Source organism: Balaenoptera acutorostrata, chromosome 9 (genome assembly GCF_949987535.1).
Source record: "Balaenoptera acutorostrata chromosome 9, mBalAcu1.1, whole genome shotgun sequence".
In the NCBI taxonomy this organism is placed as follows: Eukaryota; Metazoa; Chordata; class Mammalia; order Artiodactyla; family Balaenopteridae; genus Balaenoptera; species Balaenoptera acutorostrata.
Window position 1 is genome coordinate 49,341,550 of NC_080072.1, and position 21,887 is coordinate 49,363,436.

The 21,887-nt window shown below is 48.5% G+C and overlaps 1 protein-coding gene across 18 annotated transcripts in view; it reads right to left on the bottom strand.

Annotated features, from left to right (window-relative positions):
• PPFIBP2 (PPFIA binding protein 2) overlaps window positions 1-21,887 on the bottom strand; it is a 151,405-nt gene that overhangs the window by 10,962 nt on the left and 118,556 nt on the right. For 14 of the 18 annotated variants that reach the window (XR_009009224.1, XR_009009223.1, XR_009009225.1 and 11 more), the window contains 11 exons: window positions 19,783-19,894; window positions 17,291-17,352; window positions 16,124-16,199; window positions 14,952-15,055; window positions 12,987-13,054; window positions 11,371-11,428; window positions 10,397-10,438; window positions 6,637-6,775; window positions 5,423-5,455; window positions 4,851-4,992; window positions 4,047-4,175 (listed from right to left, as the gene is read on the bottom strand). Coding sequence is in view for 14 of the 18 variants with exons in the window: in XM_057552646.1 (XP_057408629.1) it covers window positions 4,047-4,175; window positions 4,851-4,992; window positions 5,423-5,455; window positions 6,637-6,775; window positions 10,397-10,438; window positions 11,371-11,428; window positions 12,987-13,054; window positions 14,952-15,055; window positions 16,124-16,199; window positions 17,291-17,352; window positions 19,783-19,894 (965 nt within the window). In the remaining 4 variants the exon portion in view is untranslated. The remainder of the gene's footprint in view (window positions 1-4,046; window positions 4,176-4,850; window positions 4,993-5,422; window positions 5,456-6,636; window positions 6,776-10,396; window positions 10,439-11,370; window positions 11,429-12,986; window positions 13,055-14,951; window positions 15,056-16,123; window positions 16,200-17,290; window positions 17,353-19,782; window positions 19,895-21,887) is intronic. The other 4 variants (XM_057552651.1, XM_057552644.1, XM_057552650.1 and 1 more) reach the window with 2 other exon arrangements.

Here is a 21,887-nt window from a genome sequence, read left to right on the forward strand (position 1 = left end):
GAGCTCTGATGCTCCTCTACCCTCGATCGTCTTCCCATTTCTCCCTTTGTGAGTGGCCTCTGCCCTCCTAAGCCTGTGCTGCTCCCACAGTAGCAGACCCAGCTTCCCTACCCTCCTGGGGTTCTGTCAGTGCCAGGGTCTCCCATACTCTTGTCCAGGGCCACAGCTGAACATGCTATTAAGTAATTTAGAGATGGCAGAGAAAGTACCTTTCATATACAGCCAAACCACATGTTTTATTGACATGTTCCAAAACATCCTTGTAAATTGCAGTTAAAATGATGTGAGATTTATCAAATAGGCCATTCCCATGGTAGACGGAGCACACAGGGTACACTTATAATTGTATGTATATATTTCATTAGTAAGTGCACTTCTGAAAAGAGAGGACTTCTGTTTTGACTAAGCATCGGAGAGAACCAAATCTCCTGCTGAGGATTTGGCAAATCTGATGATTGGAAAGAATTTCCACAGACTGGCTTCTGGTTTTGCATATTTCAAATGTTCTTTCTTTTTCCACTACCCCATACTTCTAAAACCAAATGCCAGAGGGCAAGTTCATTTTGGTACAAGATCTCTGACTTTGCATCTTTGTATCAGAATGCTGGGCACACTGGCACATTGGAAGCCATTTTTATAGTAGGACAGCTAATTAACTAAACCTAAGTAAACCAAACATGAAGTGACTGCAAACCACATAAACATAATCCCACGAAACCCAAACTAAATGGATCCCCAACTCAACTTCCCCATAGCCAGATCCCAAAAATGCCCATGGGTATTCCAGCATCATCTGATATTAGGCAAAGTGTAGACCAAGGGAAAGTTGGAGTAAAGAGTCAGCAGTCTTAAAACTGTTTGTTTAAAATATCTTACTTATGAAAAAATTTCAAAACACACGGCCTTGTCAATACATTGGTTGGACACTCTCTGGACTGTGGAAGGGGTCTAGGCAAGTAACTGACCTTGAAGCTTAAGCTTCCTTACATTCATGATAAACCTGACACTGACAGTGAATATGGGAGAAAGGCAGTAAAATGGGGCCTGAAGCAGGGAAGCAGTCTGATCAGAGACCCCTCATAAGCTAGAGTCCCTAACGGCAATACATTCTGTAGACCAACTCAGAAAACCCCTACACAAGGATGGGATCCGGCCATGTGGCTTTAAAGACTTAAACATCACACTCTGCTTTTTCTTGGGGGGAAAAAACCTCTCTCACCACACACCAAAATAAATCCCCAAATAGATAACTTTTAAAGTTTTTAAAAACCACTTTTTTAAACTCATAGTTTAAAACCAGTTTTTTAAACAATCAGCAAAAAATTTAAAAACAAAATAATGAAAGAAATCGCAAAGGAAAAGTTGATGAACTTCATTATACACAAACCTAAAAATTTCATATATCAAAGTAAAATTCTGCAACAAACCTAAAAAATAATTTGTTACAACTTTTAGATGTAGCTTAGTATCTTAATATATAGAGAACAGATAGAAATCTATAAGAAAGATATTAAATAACTAAAAGATATTAATAACTAAATAAAAATGGGCAAAAATGCACACAGTTCACAAAAGAAGAAATAAGATAACAAACATGTAAACTAAATTAACAATAAAAATGTAATTTTTGGAGGTCTACAAAACTAGAACTTTAAACAAAGAAAAGCTGCAATAACTTAATGCTGACAAGGTTGTAGGTGCAACAAGCACTCACTGTACAGCAGTGCCGACTGGAATGTAAATCAGCAAAATGGGAAAAAAATAAAAAAATTATTCTTCTGATAACCTGAGAGAGTTCCTATGAAATGTCATTATCAAATGTTACATTAAAAAACAACTGTTTCACTGGAAAAAAAAGGATTGGGGCTGGAGACTTTCAGTAACAACGAACTTTTCCTATAGGAATGTTGGTGACAAAATTTTTTTAAGGCTATACCTAAATATCTACAAACTATAAATACCAGAGGACATTAGCATATAATTATATCACATTTCTGTTTAAGAGTAATAGAAGCCTTTCTTTCCCACCAGCAAACTCATTTTTGTTACCATAAGCAGAGTGGTGATAAACATACAGTCTCATCAGGCCTTCATTCTCATTCTCCTTGTCATCCATTGCTACCGTTTACAAAGCACAAAGACATCCAAACAAAGCAACCCTGTGGCTGAACTGCAGTTTCGTCTTTGGCAGAGAAGGTTCCCTACACTGGTTGCCCCATACCAAAGGGACTTGTAAGACGGTGGATGGGCCCTAAGGAAAAATACCTGCGGGTCTTAGAAAAGTTTTACACCCTGACCAGTGATTCCCCCTTCAAGAATCATTCCTAAAGAAAAGCCAGAAGTGGAACAAAAATTCATCATTCAAGCTCTGGTGGCTTTATTTTTTCATCTCAGAACCATAAGAAACACTCACGTCTAAGGTCAGAAGATTGCCAAGTAGATGAGAATTCTCTTTTCATGGACTATGGATATGCTTCCTTTGGCTCATTTTCTAATGTCTCTGAATTGGTCTCTGCCTTCTCAGACCATATGCTTAGATTCTCTAGCCTCTAAAAGCTAACGTTTACTGAGCATTTTTTGTGACTAGAAGCGCGAACACCACTCCATGATCCTGGGGGAGCAGAACCAGGTTTCTCTGTAAGGCACCTGGAGGATGGAGCTGGGATGCCCACCAAAGGTCCGGGGTGTGTACAGGGGAGCGCCTGGCCAAGCCTAGGAACCTGAGGGGGGCTGAGTGGGGAAGCAGGGTGCATCCGTGTGTGCTCCCTTCTGTGGCGGGGGTCAGGTCTGTGAACAATCTGCTGCACCAGGGAAACATTCTTCCCCCTTCATTGGGATCTAGACTGTATGGTTTCTAGAATGCACATGTGAGTTGTGCACATCTTACTCAGTAATCACCTGCACTTGGCACTGGTATATAGCAATCTTAGGGGGATGAAATTTAAGAGGGTTAAATCTTACTTTTCACTGTTTGGTTAGATTTAAAATGTCACAGTCCAATCCTGAGGGAGGCCCCCAGAAGCCTGACCTTGGCTGAGTAACTCAGACTTTAGGAGATATTCCGCTGGAGACAGTGTATTGTGGGGATCATCTGATGGGAGCAGAGGGTGCAGAAAAGGGTTTCCCTAAGACACAGGAGTAAAGATTCACCTGGGCAAGTCGGAAGAGAGACACTCTTCTCAGAGCTGGGAGATCTGAGGAAGGGGGGTAAAGCTGGTGACTAGAGGGGGTCCACCAAGGCGATCTCTGGGAAAGTTTCATGACTTATGCTTTTTCATTAGGGCGTGATGGGAACAGTCATGCAAAACTTCCCATTTTGATCCCTTTACAACTCCCTCAGTTAACCCTTCAGGAAGGTGTGGTACAGTGTGTCATGAGGGATAAGGGCAGACTGGCACCCCAGCACCCTTCTGTAGAGGTCTGTGTGGAAGGAGGGGACCGCCCCAGAGGCAGGTGCTGCTCTCTCCCCAGTCTCCCGGGGGAAGGTGACCCTTGAATGGCAGACAGCTGACACCAGGGTTAGATGTGCAGGAGCTCACATAACCTCATAAGAACTTTCACAAACACTTGTTTTTGACACCCACCCCCGCCACTTCAGAGATCAGGAAACTGAGGTGTAGAGAAGTTACGGAACCTGGCTTAGGGCTCACTGCTAGGAAGTGGTTAAGCAGAGATTCCAACCCAGGTCTCTGACTCCAGCATCTGTGCTCTGAATGGCTGCAGCGGAGCCTCTCAACCTATCACGCCAAGGCCCTGCCCAGAGTGGACTGCAGATGTGCAGGGCTGCTGGGGTCCTCAGGGGGGCCAGAGCGCCACCTCCCGCCCCAGCACCTCTGGCTATAGGCAGCCTCTGCCTTTACCTCAGTGCACCTATAAATAAGCATGAGCAATGTCCACACATGTCAAAGGGGAAAGGTTGAGAAGCTCTGCACTAGGGGCTCCTGCCTTCCATCTCTGGAGGCTCTGGGGCATCCAGCCCCCGTTCCCACTCCAGCCTAGCCAGGATTTTACACAGTTCCTTGTAGATGTAGTGGAGGGAGCCTTACCTTTTCTGACCCTTGGGGTCTCTGGTCCTAGAGAGTCTTGGCCCTGCAGTTGCCCGGAGTCCACCTCGTCGAAACTCGGCCACCCCCGGGGCATCGGTGTTGAAATTTCCTGACTGAGTCCTTCGGATTCTGTGTGGAGAGGAATCCGTGGAGATGTCAGAGGGCAGGCTGAAAGCCTGTAGTCAGTGCACGCCTCCCACACAGGGCCTCACGAGCCATACGCGGGGCACTGGGATGGAACCCCTGCCTCCCAGTGCTTCCCCAGAGGTCCAGCATCAAGACCTGTGACAGCTCCTTGGCCAGACCCAGCCTCAATTCTAACCCTGGCTCTGGGATTGGGCCCCTCTCCGCAGGGGTCAAAGTGCAGGTTGCTGCCTGAGAAGAGGCCCCAGTTTCCGCCTCATTTCGCAGACTCGGTCAGCAGGGCCAGAAAGGACTCATCTTTCTGTCCTCAAAGATTTCTTAAGACATAGACTGAGTCCTGCAGAGGAAGAAACTGGTCTCATCCATGTATCTCTCCAAAGCACATGTGGTATAAGCTGCAGAGGATGTGCTCAGGGTCTGTGGGATGGATCGATGCCTAAAATGAATGACACGTAAGGCAACCGGCTATATTTAATGGGCTCCTTTCATAGTTCTCCTTCTCTGGGCCCTAAAAAGTGATTCAAAGTCTTCTCTCTACACATAACCACTCTACTTACTGCTGTTCCAGCATCTAATTATACAGGGGGTTATGGAGACGTTTTGCCCACTCAGGAACAATATTAATTCCAAGCAATATAATTATGATCATCACCAACTTACTTTCCCCAGAATTTCTTGATGCCTTTGGGGCTCCGTTTACCATCTGATGTCACGGGAGACTGGGGGCTGGACTCGGTGCCCGATGACATGGATGAGAGGTCATTGACCACAGCAGTGTTGTCCCAACCACTTTCTGTGTCTCCTGAGATTGAAAGAATGGAACGATATGTGAATGACAAGAAAGAACATGACCTCTGCAAACCTTCTCCCTGAGCCTGGACCATCCCTTCAGTGGGAGTCAGGAAGTCTGCCCAGCTCTGCCTTCAGGACAGAACTTTACAGCAAGATCTCAGAGACCAGCAGGGGCTCAGGCACACTCCAGGTTTTCTCTCTGGGGAGTTAGTGAGCTTAAGGTTTCAAATCTGGGTGAGCGAATGTCTTCAAATTCTAAGAGTTTTGGGGTCCCAAAACTTGCAGGGTAACTCCAGCAAGGAGCGTCCTCTCTTTTCCCCCAGGGAGATGCAGGAATACAAGCAGGAGGGGGACCCGTCTGAATGTTCGGGAAAGGGAGGGTGTCACCGGAGGGAAATAAGGGAATCTCACTCCCCACCTCACCTGGAAGGGTACAGTACCTAGCACGGGGGCACTGACACTCCGGCCACGATCTCCAGCCAACCAAGAAGCAGAGAAGCCACACGAAGAAGCAAGAGAGGCCAAAGTCCAGCCCAACAGAGTTATAGGGAAGCAAAGAAATAAACAAGAGTCATCAAGCAAGAGGGAAAAACTCAAACAGAAAGAAAACTAATCCCACGAGGAAGGGTGGGGGTGAATGGTGACTGAGCCTGACCTACAGGGTCACGGTGGCGAGAGGCAGCCCTATGTGAGGGGACCAAATGCTCCCGGTGTCACTTCCTGGCCAGTGAGGCATCCACCTGTGGGGAGGGGCGAGGGGCAGCGGGGACTGAATACACCGGGCCACCCACCGCTCTTGTGTGGGTGCCAGAGCTCACTTAGATCAGACGAGAATGGTCCGAAGCTGCAGGAAGTCCACAGTCTGAGTGTCGCTAGGACATACTCATTCAAGGGCTTATCTGGAGCTTCTGCAGCCAAAGGCAGGACTGGCCAAGGGCAGAAGTCAACCCGTGGGCTGGGCTCGGGGAACAGCCAGGGATGAGAAGTCAAGGGTAGGGACAGCTCTGTCGGGACCAGAATGTTCCACTCTGGGCCCCACTGATCTGCTGCTGCTATTGGGGAAATACAGCCTACTGTGCAAAGACCTCCATTTCAGATCCTAAGCACCAAAAGGATACCTGTGGACTGACATCCTTGCCCAGTGGCCACTGATTCCATTTCTCTAAGGAAATGCTCTCCCTTGGAAGAGCACATAATATCATCCTATTGGTAATAGGGAGGCTGCAGAGAGGACGGCAGAGACAGGAAAGAGAAGATCAGGAAAAAGGAGGAGGGGGGAGGGCCAGGGAGGGTGGAGTGAGGTGTCTAAGAGGGAGGGAAAGAGGAATGACGGGAAGGGCAGGAGCAGGTGGAGAGAGGAGGGAGAGAGGAGGCGGGGCAATGGGGGTAGAGTAATTGCAGGTGGAAAGAAGGTGGGTACACATCCTGGTTCTCTGGGGCTCTGAAGTGTTTCTGGAAGGAAACCTTGTGCCCAGACAGACAGCAATCACCTCTGGACATGGGACCACCCTGAGGTAGGACTTGTCCCATCCACCCATGCCCACCCCCGTTCTCCAATTGTGGGCTATGGTGGGGGGCGCAGGGACCTCGTGCAACAGTGGAAATGCCAAGGCCGAGGCTCCAGAGGCTGCCAGCCTGGGGCCTGGACACTCACTCAGCCTCAGCAGGCCGCTCCCTGCAGGGTCATGCGGGGAGGCAGTGGGAGAAGATCTGGCAGCCTCTCCGTTGGGCGTGGCTCCTGAAATCTTCCCAGGTAACGTGGGGTACTTGTGCTCCACCAGGAAAGGGCCGTCCTATTGGAAGGAGAGGGAGAGAGAGCCTCAAACCCAGTTAGGAAATCTTTGGATGCAGAAACAACTCCCCATTCTCTAAGAACCATTTTTAAACTTAGGCCAACTCAAAGACCCCTCAGAAAGATTATTTATTCCAGGCCAGGAAATGGGATCAGAGCTCTGAGAAAGAAAGAAACTTGCCCAAAGCCACACAGTGAGATGGGGACAGAGTCGAGCCCAAATCCAGGGCTGACTGCAACCGAGTCCAAGCAGAAAGGGAAGCCTTTGCCATTTGGCCTCGTGCTCAGAAGCTCAAGGAATCAACAGCTGTGAACTACCTTTCAAGCTCTTTGAATACACAGACCAGAATTCCAATAAAAGCCATACCTACTGCTTTATTGTATGTTTAGAATATATAATATTATCTATTACTTATATTTATATATCACGATAATAGTTATTTTGAAAAATATCAGGTTAAGGTGAAGCAAGACGGTAAGCACACACTCGGGGGGAGGTGTGAGCAGAAGCGGGCCAGAGAGCTACATGCCAGCACAGAGTTCCCCAGGAACTTAGGACCACAGTCTGCATGAGGTTCAGCCCCAGGGCAGTGGGCCCCGAGCTCGGACCGCAGCCATAGAAAGGGTCCCAAAGAAACAAGTTGATTTAAAGGGGAAGAAGAATGGCACTTGTTTGGTCAAGAAGGATTTAATGGGCCCTACATCCACAAACCTGAGGGAAACACAGTGGAATGCATTTGAGTGAAAAGAAAAGAGAAATTAAAGCAATGTTACCAAGGTAATCAACTGTGGATCACTTAACTGGACCCAGAAGAAAAGTAGAAAAGAAAGACAAAACCGATTTCAAAACTGACAAGTCAGAAAAGTAATGGGAGACTTCAGTGACGGTAACATCTTTTGTTTTGGTTTGGTTTTTTAAAAATAAATTTATTTATTTTTTTGGCTGTGTTGGGTCTCTGCTGTTGTGCGCAGGCTTTCTCTAGTTGCCGAGAGCGAGGGCTACTCTTTGTTGCGGTGCGCGGGCTTCTCATTGTGGTGGCTTCTCTTTGTTGCGGAGCACAGGCTCAGGCACGCGGGCTGCAGTAGTTGTGGCGCATGGGCTTAGTTGCTCTGCGGCATGTGGGATCTTCCCAGACCAGGGCTCTAACACGTGTCCCCTGCATTGGCAGGCAGATTCTTAACCACTGCGCCACCAAGGAAGTCCCCAGCGGCGACGTCTTTTGAAGTTTCATTTAGTTAAAAGCCAAGTGCCCAATAAATTTCTGAATTCAGCTTGCTTATAAAGGCATGTCCCAGAAGTTGTTTGAAATCCAATTCAGACATTGAACATTGAATACTAATCCTCTATAAATCAGCTCAGAAAGGAGAGATATGAGAATAGTGGGCTAAATTTTCAAGGGATTCTGAAGGAACTGGCTGGTGAAGTGGAAATAATTGGAACCTTAAGAGATGGAGACCACACAATTTTTAAATTCATGATGACCCATGAGGTACAGGCTGAACCTGATCAGACCTGTGGTCAAGACCAACAGTTTCCAAATACTAGCCCATACAAGGGCTGCTTCATAATCACCTGGGACACTTGTAAATATAAATTCCCAGGTCCCAACCACACCCATGAATCAGCCCCTCTGGGAGGGCACCCCAGGAGTCTGTGTTTTTAAAATGAATCTCAGATTACTCTGATACACAGTGAGACCCAGGAACCACTGATGGTGGGGAAGGCAGCATTCAAAAAGTTTCGAGAACTGAAGGGCACGCCTCCCACCAGCTCCATGTTATACAGGAGACGTGGGAGTGGGGAGGGCTCAGAAACAGATCTCCTGTTGCACCATCACACACGCCTCCCTAAGACAGGGCAGAGACAACCAAGGCCTCCCATGTGGGCTGCCTTGGGAGGTCGCTGAGGAACTGAGATATAAAGAGGGCAGAGCCTCCTGTAAGACGGGCTTCAAAGGCGGCCCAGACCTGTGAGAAAGACGACGAAAGGAACCAAGGGCAACGGAAAGGGCTCTTTCTCAGCTCTGTTCAGCCAAGAAGAGAAGCTAGGAAGGAAGGACTCACTGCTGGAGAAAGGGATGCGACATCAGAACACGACACAGAGGAAACAGAAATGCTTGAAGTCGGTTCTGCGCCTGCAGTCTCTGAGAAGAATAACCCCGGTTACAGGGGTGGGGGATGGAAACCTCAGGCAAGGAGCAACAGATGGCTGATGACCCAGCTGCCCTAAAGCAGCACAGAGGTAGCACACCTGAGCGGGAAGACCCCGGGCTGTGAGTCAGACCGACTCGGGCCAAACCCTCTCTCTTTAGGCCCTCAGAAACTCAGTTTTATTGTTTCTAAATAAAGAATAAGAATTCCTGCCTCTGGCCTAGCACACGAGGACAGAACTAAACAGAGGCACAGAGAATTATCCCTTGCCCAGGGTCTGGAGTGACAGCAGTAACCACAGCATCAGTCCCTGGAGCGAGGTATGCACGGGGCAGACCCCATCTACAATATCAGGCTCAAGTGTGGTCCAGGGCACGACGTAGAGCACACACTGAGGACCAAGTGCTCATCCTAAGGTGACAGAATAGGAACTTTAAGGGCTTGTGACCTGTGCACATGACAAGATGATAACTCAGAGAGGGACTGAGGGACTCCAATTCTAGAGCTGTCAGGAGCAGGGGAGACTGGCTCATTCCACGGACTCCACAGGGAGAGCCGATCAGCGGATGCTCATTCTAGGGAAGTCCAGAGATGGATCTAACAGACAGAGCTGGAAAAGAACACAGGGGGTGTCTTACAAAGTCATGAGCTCTCAGTCACAGAAAGCAAGGGCCAGACACCCATGTGAGGGGACGCTACAGAAGGATCCTTGCACCTGAGGCTGCGTGTGCTCCTGGGTTTTTTGTTTGTTTTAATTATTTATTTATCTTTGGCTGCGTTGGATCTTTATTGCTGTGTGCAGGCTTTGTCTAGTTGCAGCCAGCAGGGGCTACTCTTCATTGCAGTGCATGGGCTTCTCATTGCAGTGGCTTCTCTTGTGGAGCATGGGCTCTAGGCGCGTGAGCCTCAGCAGTCGTGGCACGTGGGCTCAGCAGTTGAGGCTCGTGGGCTCTAGACCGCAGGCTCAGTAGTTGTGGCGCACGGACTTAGCCGCTCCGCGGCATGTGGGATCTTCCCAGACCATGGCTCGAACCCCTGTCCCCTCCATTGGCAGGCAGATTCTTAACCACTGTGCCACCAGGGAAGTGCTCCTGGGTTATTTTAATCACGACTTATCAGCGCAGAAAGGACGAGAGCTGTCATATTCTTCTACTTGTGTGCTGTGATCATAATATCCCCCCTTCCCAGAGATCAGATCTACTTTGCCTTGTCAAAGAGGAATTATCAGAGCCTATAAGATGGAGGAGATAATAAGAAATCCTATCCCACAGATAATAGAGATGAAAGCATAGGATCCAGCTGGGTGCACATAAAAAGAAAACAGGAGAGGAAGTTTCGTCTTTCCTGTCACCCTTCTACCCCTTGCAGTTAACATATCTTAAGGTTACCAAAGCTGTAACTTGCTAAGTGAAAAGACTCTGGCAAACAGCACAACCTCATATAGACGGAAAGGGACATGCGGTTAATGTACCTTGGGTTCTACCACTGGGGAGAGCTGGTTCCCACCGACGCACTATGGGATGGCAAGGAGGATTTCAGTTATGTGGAGAAAAAGAGAACTGCGTTAGTCACAACAGCAACTCAGGGCCACCTGCCTGCCTGAACCTGCAAGGCTCACCCCTCCCTCCCCATCTTTATGTCAGATCATCACCATCCGTGGAGGAAACACAGGTCACTGTCCGACCTCATGGACAGATGTCCCGGGCAGCTGCCAGCAATCTGGTCGGGGGAGCGAGAGGCATGTGATCGTGGGAGCAAAGCCACTGCCAGCTCCATCCTTCCTGGTTCTCTACTGTATCACCAGGGAGTCTGGCATACTGCTGGACATCAAGGGATCTATGCGGCAAGGTCACTGAAGCTTCTCTATAGGGCAGGACCCCTGCATCTTCAATGACCTTGCTGCTCAAGAGCCTGCGACCCTCCCCTTCAGCATGGGGGTCACCCACCTGGTCAGGGGCCACAAAGCCCTCCTCATGCCTTTCTAGACTCTTTACAAAGCTTCCTCTCCAATCTACTTTATCCCATAACCCACCCCCGGGGTCTCCTTTATCCACATTATGTCCTCATTCAAAATCTGTGCAACACTCCCAAGTGCCCTGGAGAAATAGGGCCAGGATTCGAGATCTTCTCCGGCTCCATCTGACTCGTGGCTCTGACCTTACCTCCTCCTACTCCCCACCATTTCCCCAAACCTGCCCGTGCCCACCCCAGCATCTTCTCTCACCAACTCTAGGTAGCGTGTCCTGACTTGCCCTGCCTCTAGGATGCCTTGGGCCACACCACACCTGAACCTTTTCTCAAAATGTTCCTGTAATTCCTGCCTGCCCAGCAAACTTGATAAAAGCTTCATTGAGGTAGGGACAGGACCCAGCCTGTGTATCCCAGCACTGTGCTGGGCACAAAGAAGTAACTCAGTCATCTTTATGGATAGACTGATGGGCTGACCTTATCCACGGATTCACTTCTCAAGTCTTCGAGACTACAGGAGAGTTTTTTCTGAGCCCTGGAAAAACACAAAAGAAAGTCAATAAGGAAACAGTAACTGGAGAAGGAGGTACGTGGTATCATTCGTGCAGAGGACACTTCAAATGTTTAACTGGTAGTCTATCTTGGGCTTAGGGTCAAGGGCAGGAAAAAAACAAAACACCCTCTCATCATAACCGTTACACACAAGATGAGACTGGCCACTTTGGGGATGGCCTGGTCTGACAATGTCTTGGTGAGAGCATGAGAGCATCACTGAAATCCAAATCAAAAGTCCTTGGCATTCCTCAAAAAACCCGAATACACTCAATTCAATGGCATCAGTGGGAGTTGGCTGTTGTGTGGTCATGAAAGGAGGCCAGTGTCTGTGGAGTCAAAAGCCAATACTGCCTGGTCTGGGAGTCTGACAGTAATCCAGCGAGGGAGGTGGTGCCACCTTGGAGTGGAGATGAGCACATCAGCCACAGCTCCAAAGCATCGCCTGCTAGGATCCTTCAACCCTCTGCTCTGTCTCTGTATGCCTTGAGCAGTCTGCTCAGAGGAATTTGCTTTCTCCGGGGCTATTTTGCAGAGAAGGGCACCAATTGGACAGAGAAGAGGCAACAGGGTTACCTTGTGTCAAATCTCCTTGGTAGTGATATTTCTCAGTTCATATGAATAAATCAGCATCGGTTAGTACATTAGTCTCTTGTGAGTCTGGTCAGTGTGAGTCACTCAGTGCCGACTTCCGAGTGAACTCATCAACCAAATTTCTTCTTCTGCAAAACTAAGGACTGGCCAGTTGCCCTCCTTGACACTGCCGTTTTCCTCTGAGGCTAAAGGCTCGGGGAACAATGGCTTTCTGGAAAATGGGGTTCGGAGTGCACAGGCTTCAGACCTCTGAAGACTCAGTGCCCTTCTGGGGAAGCTCCCACCACGCTTGTGGCTGTCTTCCCCAGATACCTTGGCTGAAAGGCAGGCTGCTCTCGGCAGTAAAGCTCCAGATCCCCATAACTTGGACATGTGTTCGAAAGAGCTGATGTAGGGAACTGGAAATAGGTTCATTTTCGAGGGAATCAGTCAGGTGGCAGCGAAGTGACCCCACAGGCCAGCCCATGATAAGCTCATTGCTATATGAAGCTTCCCCAAGGCAACTGGACCAATTTCCCTGTGAGGAGAAATGGTCCTCCCCTGGAGAATGTGGACTGTCACAGGGCTAGATTCCCTGAGAGCAGGAGGGACGTACCAGAGGGGCTGACGGGAATGGCAGGCACACCTCACAAGGTGCTCTGAAGGACCACTAGGGGGCACAGATGAGGTGCAGCCACCTCTCCTCTGAGGCCCCACCCCCTGGCCAAGTCTTTTCTCAGTGACAACGACCTGGACCTTCAGCCTGTGGGAAGGGAAGGCCCTCTGTGGCCAGGGCAGGTAGGCATGGTTCATGACTGCTCCACCAGTTTGGCCCTTGTGACCACTGCTGGGGCCAAAAGGGAGGGCAGGTGTGCTCAGGACATGGCGGCTGTGCTCACTGCCGCGTCTGGAGCCCCGAGAGGGGCCTGAGAGCACAGCGGCTCCACGGAGATGCTTGGGCCTCCTACCTGCTTTCCAGTGATTTCTGCGGTAGCGGGGGTGGTCCCACCGTGGGAGAGCTACCTCTTGGAGATACCTGCACCGGAAACGGAAGAGTCACTGGACAGATACTGTTTGGAGACTACCCACCATCCTTTCCCCGTTTTTGGACAATTCCTCTTGGGGAGTTACATCTCTACCCCTGGGTACAGCCGTGGTGGCTACATCAATTCCAATGCCTTGCTTTTTTGAGATGCCAAAAAGGAAGACATATTGGACAAGATCAGGTGCGTTCAGGGTGGTACGGCTGTAGACAAGGAGGAAGATATACTGAACAACCTTGGCCAACTTGCCTCTCCTTCCAGGGCCTAAGTTCACATTCTAGCAGTAGAGTCCTGACAAGTCAGTCCTGAGACCTGAATCCCTGCTGCCCCTGCCTTTTCTGAGCTTGGTTCTTCAGCTTTTCCTTTCATTCAGTGAGCCACTGCACACCCTCTTAAAAACATTCCTTGTTGGCAAAGGTCAGCCGGAGTCGATTTCTGCTGGCAATGAGCAACTCTGTAATTCATATAGTCAGTCAACAAACATGAGCAATATCTACTGCCTGCCAGGCCCTGTGCTGGGTGTGGGGCAAGCACTGCCCACATCAGGGAGTCAGGTAAGTTAATTAGGATGAAAGAGCAATGCAACATGTCCCTCTGATACCAATACCTATAATGTAATATGGGGATAGAGGGGAGGGAGGGGATCCTTCTTGTTGGTGGGAAGGTTAGGAAGGCTTCAGAGGGGAGAACACTTGAGCTGAATCTTGAGAAATGAGAATGAGCTTAGCAAGGAGGCCAGAAAGGCAAGAGTATCAAGGGTGGAATGAACATGAGCTAATCTGGTGGTAGATAAGGATGCAATTTGATGTCTTTCCTGTCTGCAAGGGCTGCCTCTTCTCTCTAGAAGCCCAGTATCTTTTTGGTCTACCATAGAAAGAACCCTGGCATCATAGTTCGTAAGTTGTTAAAAGCCTGGGCTTTTGTGTTCAAGTCCAAGTTCTGCCATCTACTTGCTGGGTGACCTAGAGCAGATTACTCACCCTCTCTGAGCCTCAGCCGCAACACAATAAAAGAAGAATCCCAATGGGGTCATGAGGAGTAAATGAGGTGAGTCATGTGCAGTGCTCATCACAGGGACCACCCAGAGGTACTGGGTATCAGTTACTGCTATTATTGCCAGCAATCTGGGATGCTTGCTCTGACTACATAACTGGGCCACCGGGTGACACTTTTGCTCCTCCCTTAATTAAAAGGGTTGAGTTAGACTGCTAAGATCCTTTTCATTGTGACTGTTCTGGAGTTTCAAGAACCTTTTGGAACCTGGGCTGAAACCCCTTCTTCATCTGAGATCTGTATCTATGAGTTAATTTGCCTACGTGTATCTAGACTAAGTCCAGAGAGGTTCATAGAACTGGATCAAATTTTAAACAAGAAAAAAGGAAATCTGTATGCTGGTTATAGGAGCGGGACGTTGTCTGTGAAAGAGGAATGTATCACTTCAAAAGTTCAGCTATCCCTCCAAATGAGCAAGATGCATTCATTCATTCATTAAACAAATATTTGTTGACTCCTACTGGGTATCAGGCATCACTGCAGATCCTGGAGAGACAGTGGTAAATAAAACAAAGAACACCTTTGGTCTAGGCTTATAGTCCAGAGAGGAAAGGCAAAAATAAACAAGGAAGCCAGTTAAAAAAGAAAATTCCTATCCTGGGAAGTCCAGTCTCCACTATGCTGTCCCTCCCAACCAGAGCACAGGCCCTGACTCCTCCCCACTCTCAGTGCTCTTCCCGAGGCCTCGGGGGCTAACTCCATCGATTTAAGTTTTTCTACCCGTCAAGATTTACACCTGAGAGGTACCTGACTGGTACCTGACTAGATCCTCCCCCAGGCCCAGGGTAAGCTCCTGGGGCCTGCTGAAACCCCACATCATGACTGGAAACGCAGTACCTCTGGTTTAAAAAGTTCTTCAGGGCCTTTATTTGCAGTGTTCCAGTTTCTGAAACCTCCCTCCAGTTCCTCCTCATTGATTGAGAGAGTTCTTTCTGAAGGCCCTGGAAGCATCAATGCAGAAGAGATAATTACTACCACGTGACTTGTTTAGAAACCTATAATTGTACCACAAAATCCTAACGTTGTTTCTCCTTCATTAAGAAGGACAAAGAGAGAAAAAAAAAAAAAAAAAAAAAAAAGAAGGACAAAGAGGGACTTCCCTGGTGGTGCAGTGGTTAAGAATCCGCCTGCCAATGCAGGGGACACGGGTTCGAGCCCTGCTCCAGGAAGATCCCACATGCCACGGAGCAACTAAGCCTGTGCGCCACAACTACTGAGCCTGTGTGCCACAACTACTGAGCCCACGCTCTAGAGCCCACGAGCCACAACTACTGAAGCCTGTGCGCCTAGAGCCCATGCTCCGCAACAAGAGAAGCCACCGCAATGAGAAGCCCGCGCACTGCAATGAAGAGTAGCCCCCGCTCACCGCAACTAGAGAAAGCCCACGCGCAGCAATGAAGACCCAACGCAGCCAAAAATAAATAAATTAACTTATAAAAAAAAAAAAGGACAAAGAAACACGTAAAGGGACATTAAAAGTGTGATTCAGAAGATTCTTCAGGGCAACACAAACAGCTCTCACTGCCCTGTGACTTCCTGTGGGAACCCAGGTACCCAGCAACTCAAAGAAGGCTCCCCAAGTGTCCTGGCGTCTGCTGGGGGAAGCTTTTAGATTCTCCAGGAGGTGGGCAAGCTCTGATCCCCAACGAGGGTACTAAGCTGCCTTTGGATCCAGGTTTGACTGCACTCATTGCCTCTAAGAGGTGTCCTGGGCAGGTGCATAGATCTTCCAAGGGTAGGGATTGCCAATGGCTCGAATTGAAGGCTGTCTTTCCTTGGCAATCTGGATAGTCCCTGGAAGTTCTGAACTGACTGCCATTTGACACAACTTCTGGAAAGCAACAGCTGCCAGTTTCCCACCACCCAGGGCAGTCTAACCAGCTCCGTTCTCCAGCAGAGCATTTTTCCAAATGAAGATGAGGACTCTTCTGGCAGGACTGCCCCTGGATTTAACACAGTAGAGATGGAACATCTGGGGGAGAAAATGGCAAGCTCCCCCTTGCTCTTACCTTGAGTCGCCATCACGATCTCCTTCACCCTTCGGTACTGGTTTAACAGCCCAGTAAGCTCCTCTATCCGACGGTCCTGTCACAGGACAAGACAGATTTCTATGTAAACAACACCACTGGCACCTGGTGATTTCATCTGGGGGCCCTGGCTATGTTCTGGGCACACTGAGAAGAAATGCTATGTGGAACCCATAGAATATTCCAAAAGGAAACACAGTGTCCAGGCCCTGGGTTCTCAGTGGTCTACCTCCTGAGCAGCTGCAAGCATTCTTGCCTCTACCTGAAGGCTATGAGTCCAATCTCTAGTCATAAAACAATCCCTGTTTGATACAGCCTTCGAGGGGCTCAAACATTTCCCAAAGCAGGAAACTCACTGTCTCCCTACCCTCCTGACATAGCCATTGAAGTCTGCCTCCTGGCCCGAGTATTGTCCTCTGGAGCTACGTGAAAAAAAAAAAAAAGGACTAAAATAAAGCTGTCGTATTTCTCTCAAAACTCTCACTTGCTCTGTAGGAGGCTGAGATTCCTTACACAACAGAGGAAATTCCCAGAAGGATCATTTCTTTCAGCAAAGGCTGGGGACTTGGGAGGCCACACAGATTTCAGAGTTAGATAAACTTGGGTATGACCCTGGCTCTGCTATCTACCGTTACCTGACCTTGGGCAAACCTACATTAGCACTTTGAGTCTGTTTCCTCGTCTGTAAAATGCAGGCTTGTGATCCTTAGAGCTGATCTTTTTGCCAGATAGGTACTCTCTAGTTATGGAGGTGGCTATTTTATGATTATGCATCACCAGTTACGATGGGTCTATCACCAGATCATGGACGTGGGAGACTGGTGAACCGTTCTTGAGTTTTGCTAGTAGTCTGAGCAGCAGCTATGATGTTGGCGTAACCTCACTGGTATTTTTTTCCCTACACCTGCATGAACAGGCATGGCTTTATTCTGCCTCTGGGAGATGGTATTTAGGCAAAGCTCCCAGGCATCAAAGCCAAAAACAGGTGGTTGAGCCACGTGTCTAGGAGGCAGAGGCCATTCTCCTGACACTTCCTGAGTCAGTGGACTGATGGGCACAGCCCTGTCCAAAATATCAGAGACTAATAGGACCAAACAGAACCAGGAATGTCAGCAGGGAAAGGGCAGGGCCGCACCATGGCCATCTTACCTTATCTTCATTGGCAACAAGCAAAGTTTCCATCCCCATTTTCAGACGTTGGATTTCTTGGTCTAAAAGAATTTAGGTAGAGGAAGAATTATTTACATAAATGCAGAAAACTATTCCCACCTGCTAAGATGCTATAACTTTCCATATGAATAAATTACACGTGGCTCCCTACTTCTTTAAAGAGCCTATGATGGTGTCTGGCATAGAGTCAGTCTCATTACGTATTTGTTGGACTATTAAACGAATGAACCTACTATTTTGTCTTCTCTTTATAGACATTTGTGGGGAAAAAACAAAATGCCATTTATTCAAGGGTGACACAGAGGAACCCCCAAACCTTTCACAACTGACATCCCACAAGGAAACAGACATTTATCCTTTATAACTTGAGTAGGCATGTACCTGGGCTGCTAACTAGTTTCAGAGAGAATCACACTGTCCCATGGATTGTAGCAGAGGAGAATTTAAAATGAGAAAAAAAATCTAGAGCTGAACAGAGACAGGGAAAGAATGATTACGTAAAAAAAGAGCCAGGTACTTGGCTCAATTTAGAAGGTCACAGTCGGAATTGACTAACAGTATTTAGCTGGATCTATAGATATATTAAAACAAACTCTACTGTTAAGGAAAACAATCTTAGTTCATCATAAACCTACAGCATTTCTCTATGGGCCAAGGGATCTTTGTCAGTCTGTGGTGGACAACACATTGCCTTCTCTCACTTTGGACCCAAGAGACTCTCTCGAATTCTTCCCAAGCTAGTCTGGAGAGCCAGGTCAAAGGCCAAAGCCTAAAGGAGCTGGGGGTCTTTCTGCCAAATATGTGGAGGTCTAAGAATTAACACATAGCTAGTTTTTCCAAACAAAGCCCTATACCCGTCCCCAAATTGGGTACTACAGAGAATAGGGATGTCTATGTAAGAAAAACACAGGAGACAAGGGGACAAAATTATGTACAGTCACCCCATCTCCTTTTGGGATGCTTGCTCCATCCGACAAGAATAGGAAGAACGGATTTATGGACTCTGTGTAAATGGTTGTAGGGATTCATTTTCAGAGGAAGGTGCGGAGTGCTGCTCATTATCTTAGGCTCTGGGCGGCTAAAGATCAACTTGGCAACCCAGTTTGTGGAGGGGAGGGCAGTAAGCTCCAGATAAAGACTGGCAAACCTTGATGGCTTGGGCAGGCCCCAACCTGAGCAAGGCCCCAAGGATCAGCTCCAGGAGGTGCCCGACGATGGAATGGGGTGGGGCCTGGAAGGCAAGGCCTGTGGGGAAGCATGGAGTGCAGGGGGAAGCCTGCCTGGTCCAGAAGTCAGGGCCTGGGGAGCTCTCTATGCAAGTTTAGCATCACAGACAGTCTAGAGTATCTCAGGGGTCTCCAGCCTCCACATTAGGCCTGTGGCAAGTAGGTGACATACTCAATGGCTTGAGAAGACAATGAGAAAGGCTGGCGGAGGGATGAGCATACGGGTCACTAATTTCCTCCTCCCGCCTAAGCCATTGTTTCAGGGCTGCACAGCTTCCCCACCCCAGCCAGGGATCCAAGCTAAGCGGTGCCGAGGCCCAGCTGCGACTCTGTAGTGGGGCTAATTCACAGGGCTACGTGACCTCCTCCAGCACTGCTCTGCAGCCCCGGGGCCAGAGGAGAAGCTGGAGGGTGTGTGATCATTTTGTATATAAGGCAAATAGCTGTAAATGTCAAATACACATTAAGAATATTTGAGGATTTAGCCTCTGTTTTTAATCAGCAAGACTTGAACTCCTCAGGGACCATTCACCATCCTTTCACTTATTCAATAAATATTTCTTAGCAGCCATGGGCTGAATGCCGTGTGAAGCTCTGTGGATATGGTCTCAAATAAGAGAGACACAGTCACTGCCCCAGAAGGAGGATGACAGTCTATACAAGAAGACCTCACGAAATACAACACTGATCAATTACAATAAGTACTATGAAAGAAAAAAAGAATGCTGAGTTTGAGAAAAATGGGGGCACTTAGTTGAGGTAGGGTGGCCAGGAAAGGTCTTCCTGAGAGGTAACACTTAAGTTGAGATCCAAAGGATGAGAAATAACAAATTTGTTTCTGTAACCTCAGGCTCTTATGTGAGTATCAGGCAGGGATCCATTCAACGACTGAATGAATTGCTAAAGCCTCTTCTCTGGTGATGACACAAAGACAAGTCCTTTCAATTAAGGGCAAGAGTAAAAGCTCCAGAGGTAGCTGCACAGAGAGCTTCAATGGTCAGAGTGCATCTGAGAAAAGACTTCAGAGCTGAGTCCTTCGAACAGGGGAGGGGTTCATGGTAATGATTCCACAATAGAGCTGGGCTTTATAGGCCCATGCATGCACACACGAACACACACACACACGTACATGCACATTGCATGCCTCCTCACACAGCAGTACACACACCCAGAGACACACATCCCCACTTATAAGAGAGGGCCCAGGGCCAAAGGGCAAACTGCATTCTGTCACAGGCCAGTTACCTTTCTCTGCATGGTCATTGTGCAGAGCTGCGGTCCGGGACAGCTGGCTGTGCAGACGCTCAATTTCTGCATCCTTCAGGGCTACCTGCTCTTGCAGCTGGGCTACCTCAGCCTGGAAGAGAAAAAGCCATCCTACCAGCTCAGAGGGACTACCAGACCATGGCAAAGTACCTCAAGTCAGAGCCCAGGGCCAGTGGGTCCTAAGACACATTAAGAAGTTAGGAGCAAAGCTGCCAGAGGTGAGCAGTTAGAGGTGTTCACTGCCCTCCCCACAAGGTGGAGCTCTGCGGAATGAATGCACTCTTCCTGGCCATTGTGGACATGCCCATGGTCCTGGCCATCCACCTGCTCTTTCTCCTGCATCCTCCTGCCTGACCAGGCTCTTTCCCTCCCATGCCTTCTGCAGCTGAAATAAGACAGAGGCCTGAGGAGGTGGGAACGTGCTCAATGGGAGGGCTGCCCTTGGTCCAAAGATGGATATTCTCTTTCTGGACATGGTCTTCCTTCTCCCAAGATATTCTGCAGTAGCATGTATGTAAACCATTGTAACAAGTACGTTCATCTTTCGTTTTTCCACCCCATACAGGAAATACAGTGGAAATCAAATCACTACTAGTAGACAATGAGTGAGCCAAGAGTTCCCTCCCTCAAACTCTCCCACCCTGAATGCATAGCCACTGCCTCTGCCCAACCTCAGACATCTATGCTCCTTTACCCAAATGAAATTACATGCAAGCATTACATACAGCATTCTGGTGTGCTGAGTGGACGTACTTTTGTAAACCAAGCGTATAAGTACAACACAGGCGCATACACACATTCATACGGGCAGCAGCACTGGGGGTTCCCAAGTCTCTACTAGGTACAGCAGATTAAATTTCACACGTAACAGCAAGTCAGGTGGTCCCTGTGTTCCCATACTGATTAGAAGATCAGAACTGGGCAGGTCCCATCCTGAGAGGCACACTGGCTTTGGAGTTAAACTTGGATTCTCTCATTTCCTAGTTGGGTAAGTGGTTTAACATTTCTGAGTCTTGGTTCATCTATAAAACCAGGAAAATAGCATTTAGCACAAGGGGCTGCAGTAAGGAGTAAGTATGGTAAGGGTTATGAACAACTTAGTCTCATGCTCAGTAGATAGTAAGTCCTCAATAAATGCCACTTCTGTTGCTGCTCTCATCCTATTCCTTCCCTTATGGATAACTAGCTAGTTCTCTGAGCATCAAACCAGACTAAGAGGGGCTTCCCTGGTGGTGCAGTGGTTAAGAGTCTGCCTGCCAATGTAGGGGACTCGGGTTCGATCTCTGGTCCAGGAGGATCCCACATGCTGTGGAGCAACTAAGCCCGTGTGGCACAACTACTGAGCCTGCACTCTGGAGCCCATGAGCCCTAACTACTGAAGCCCGTGCACCACAACTACTGAGCCCGTGTGCCACAACTACTGAAGCCCGTCTGCCTAGAGCCCGTGCTCCGCAAGAGAAGTCACCAGTGAGAAGCCTGCGCACTGCCATGAAGAGTGGCCCCCATTGCTGCAACTAGAGAAAGCCCGTGTGCAGCAACGAAGACCCAACTCAGCAATCAATCAATCAATAAAATAAAATAAAAAAATAAAATAAAATAAAATCTATAAAAAAGAAAAAACACAAAACGGACTAAGAAAGGGGGTGAGAACTAACTCCCAGCCAGTCAGCGGCACACACAGCAAAAGCTTCTACTCTGGGCACCCTCTCCCCATGTGATAGCCCAATCGGGCCCCACCTTTATTCTGCAAGGTTATGGTATGGGCTTGTCCTATCCCGAGGTCATTTTTGAACAAGTCAAGTAATCAAATGAGCACTGGTCCTATTGGTGGCCCTTCCACCAAACAGGCCTGTGTTCAGCTTCAGGACACACGGACTGAGAGCCTACTCTCCATCGGCCCCATGCTCACTGCATTCTTACATCAACCCTCACTCAATCCTCACAGGAAACCATGGGATGAAGCAGTACCCCTGCATGTCACTGGGGAGAAAACAGGAGTAGGGAAGGACTTGACTCCCAAGTCACAGAACTATTCAGCGACCAGGCCAGGACGTGAACCCTGCCTGCTCCAAAGCCAGGGCTCC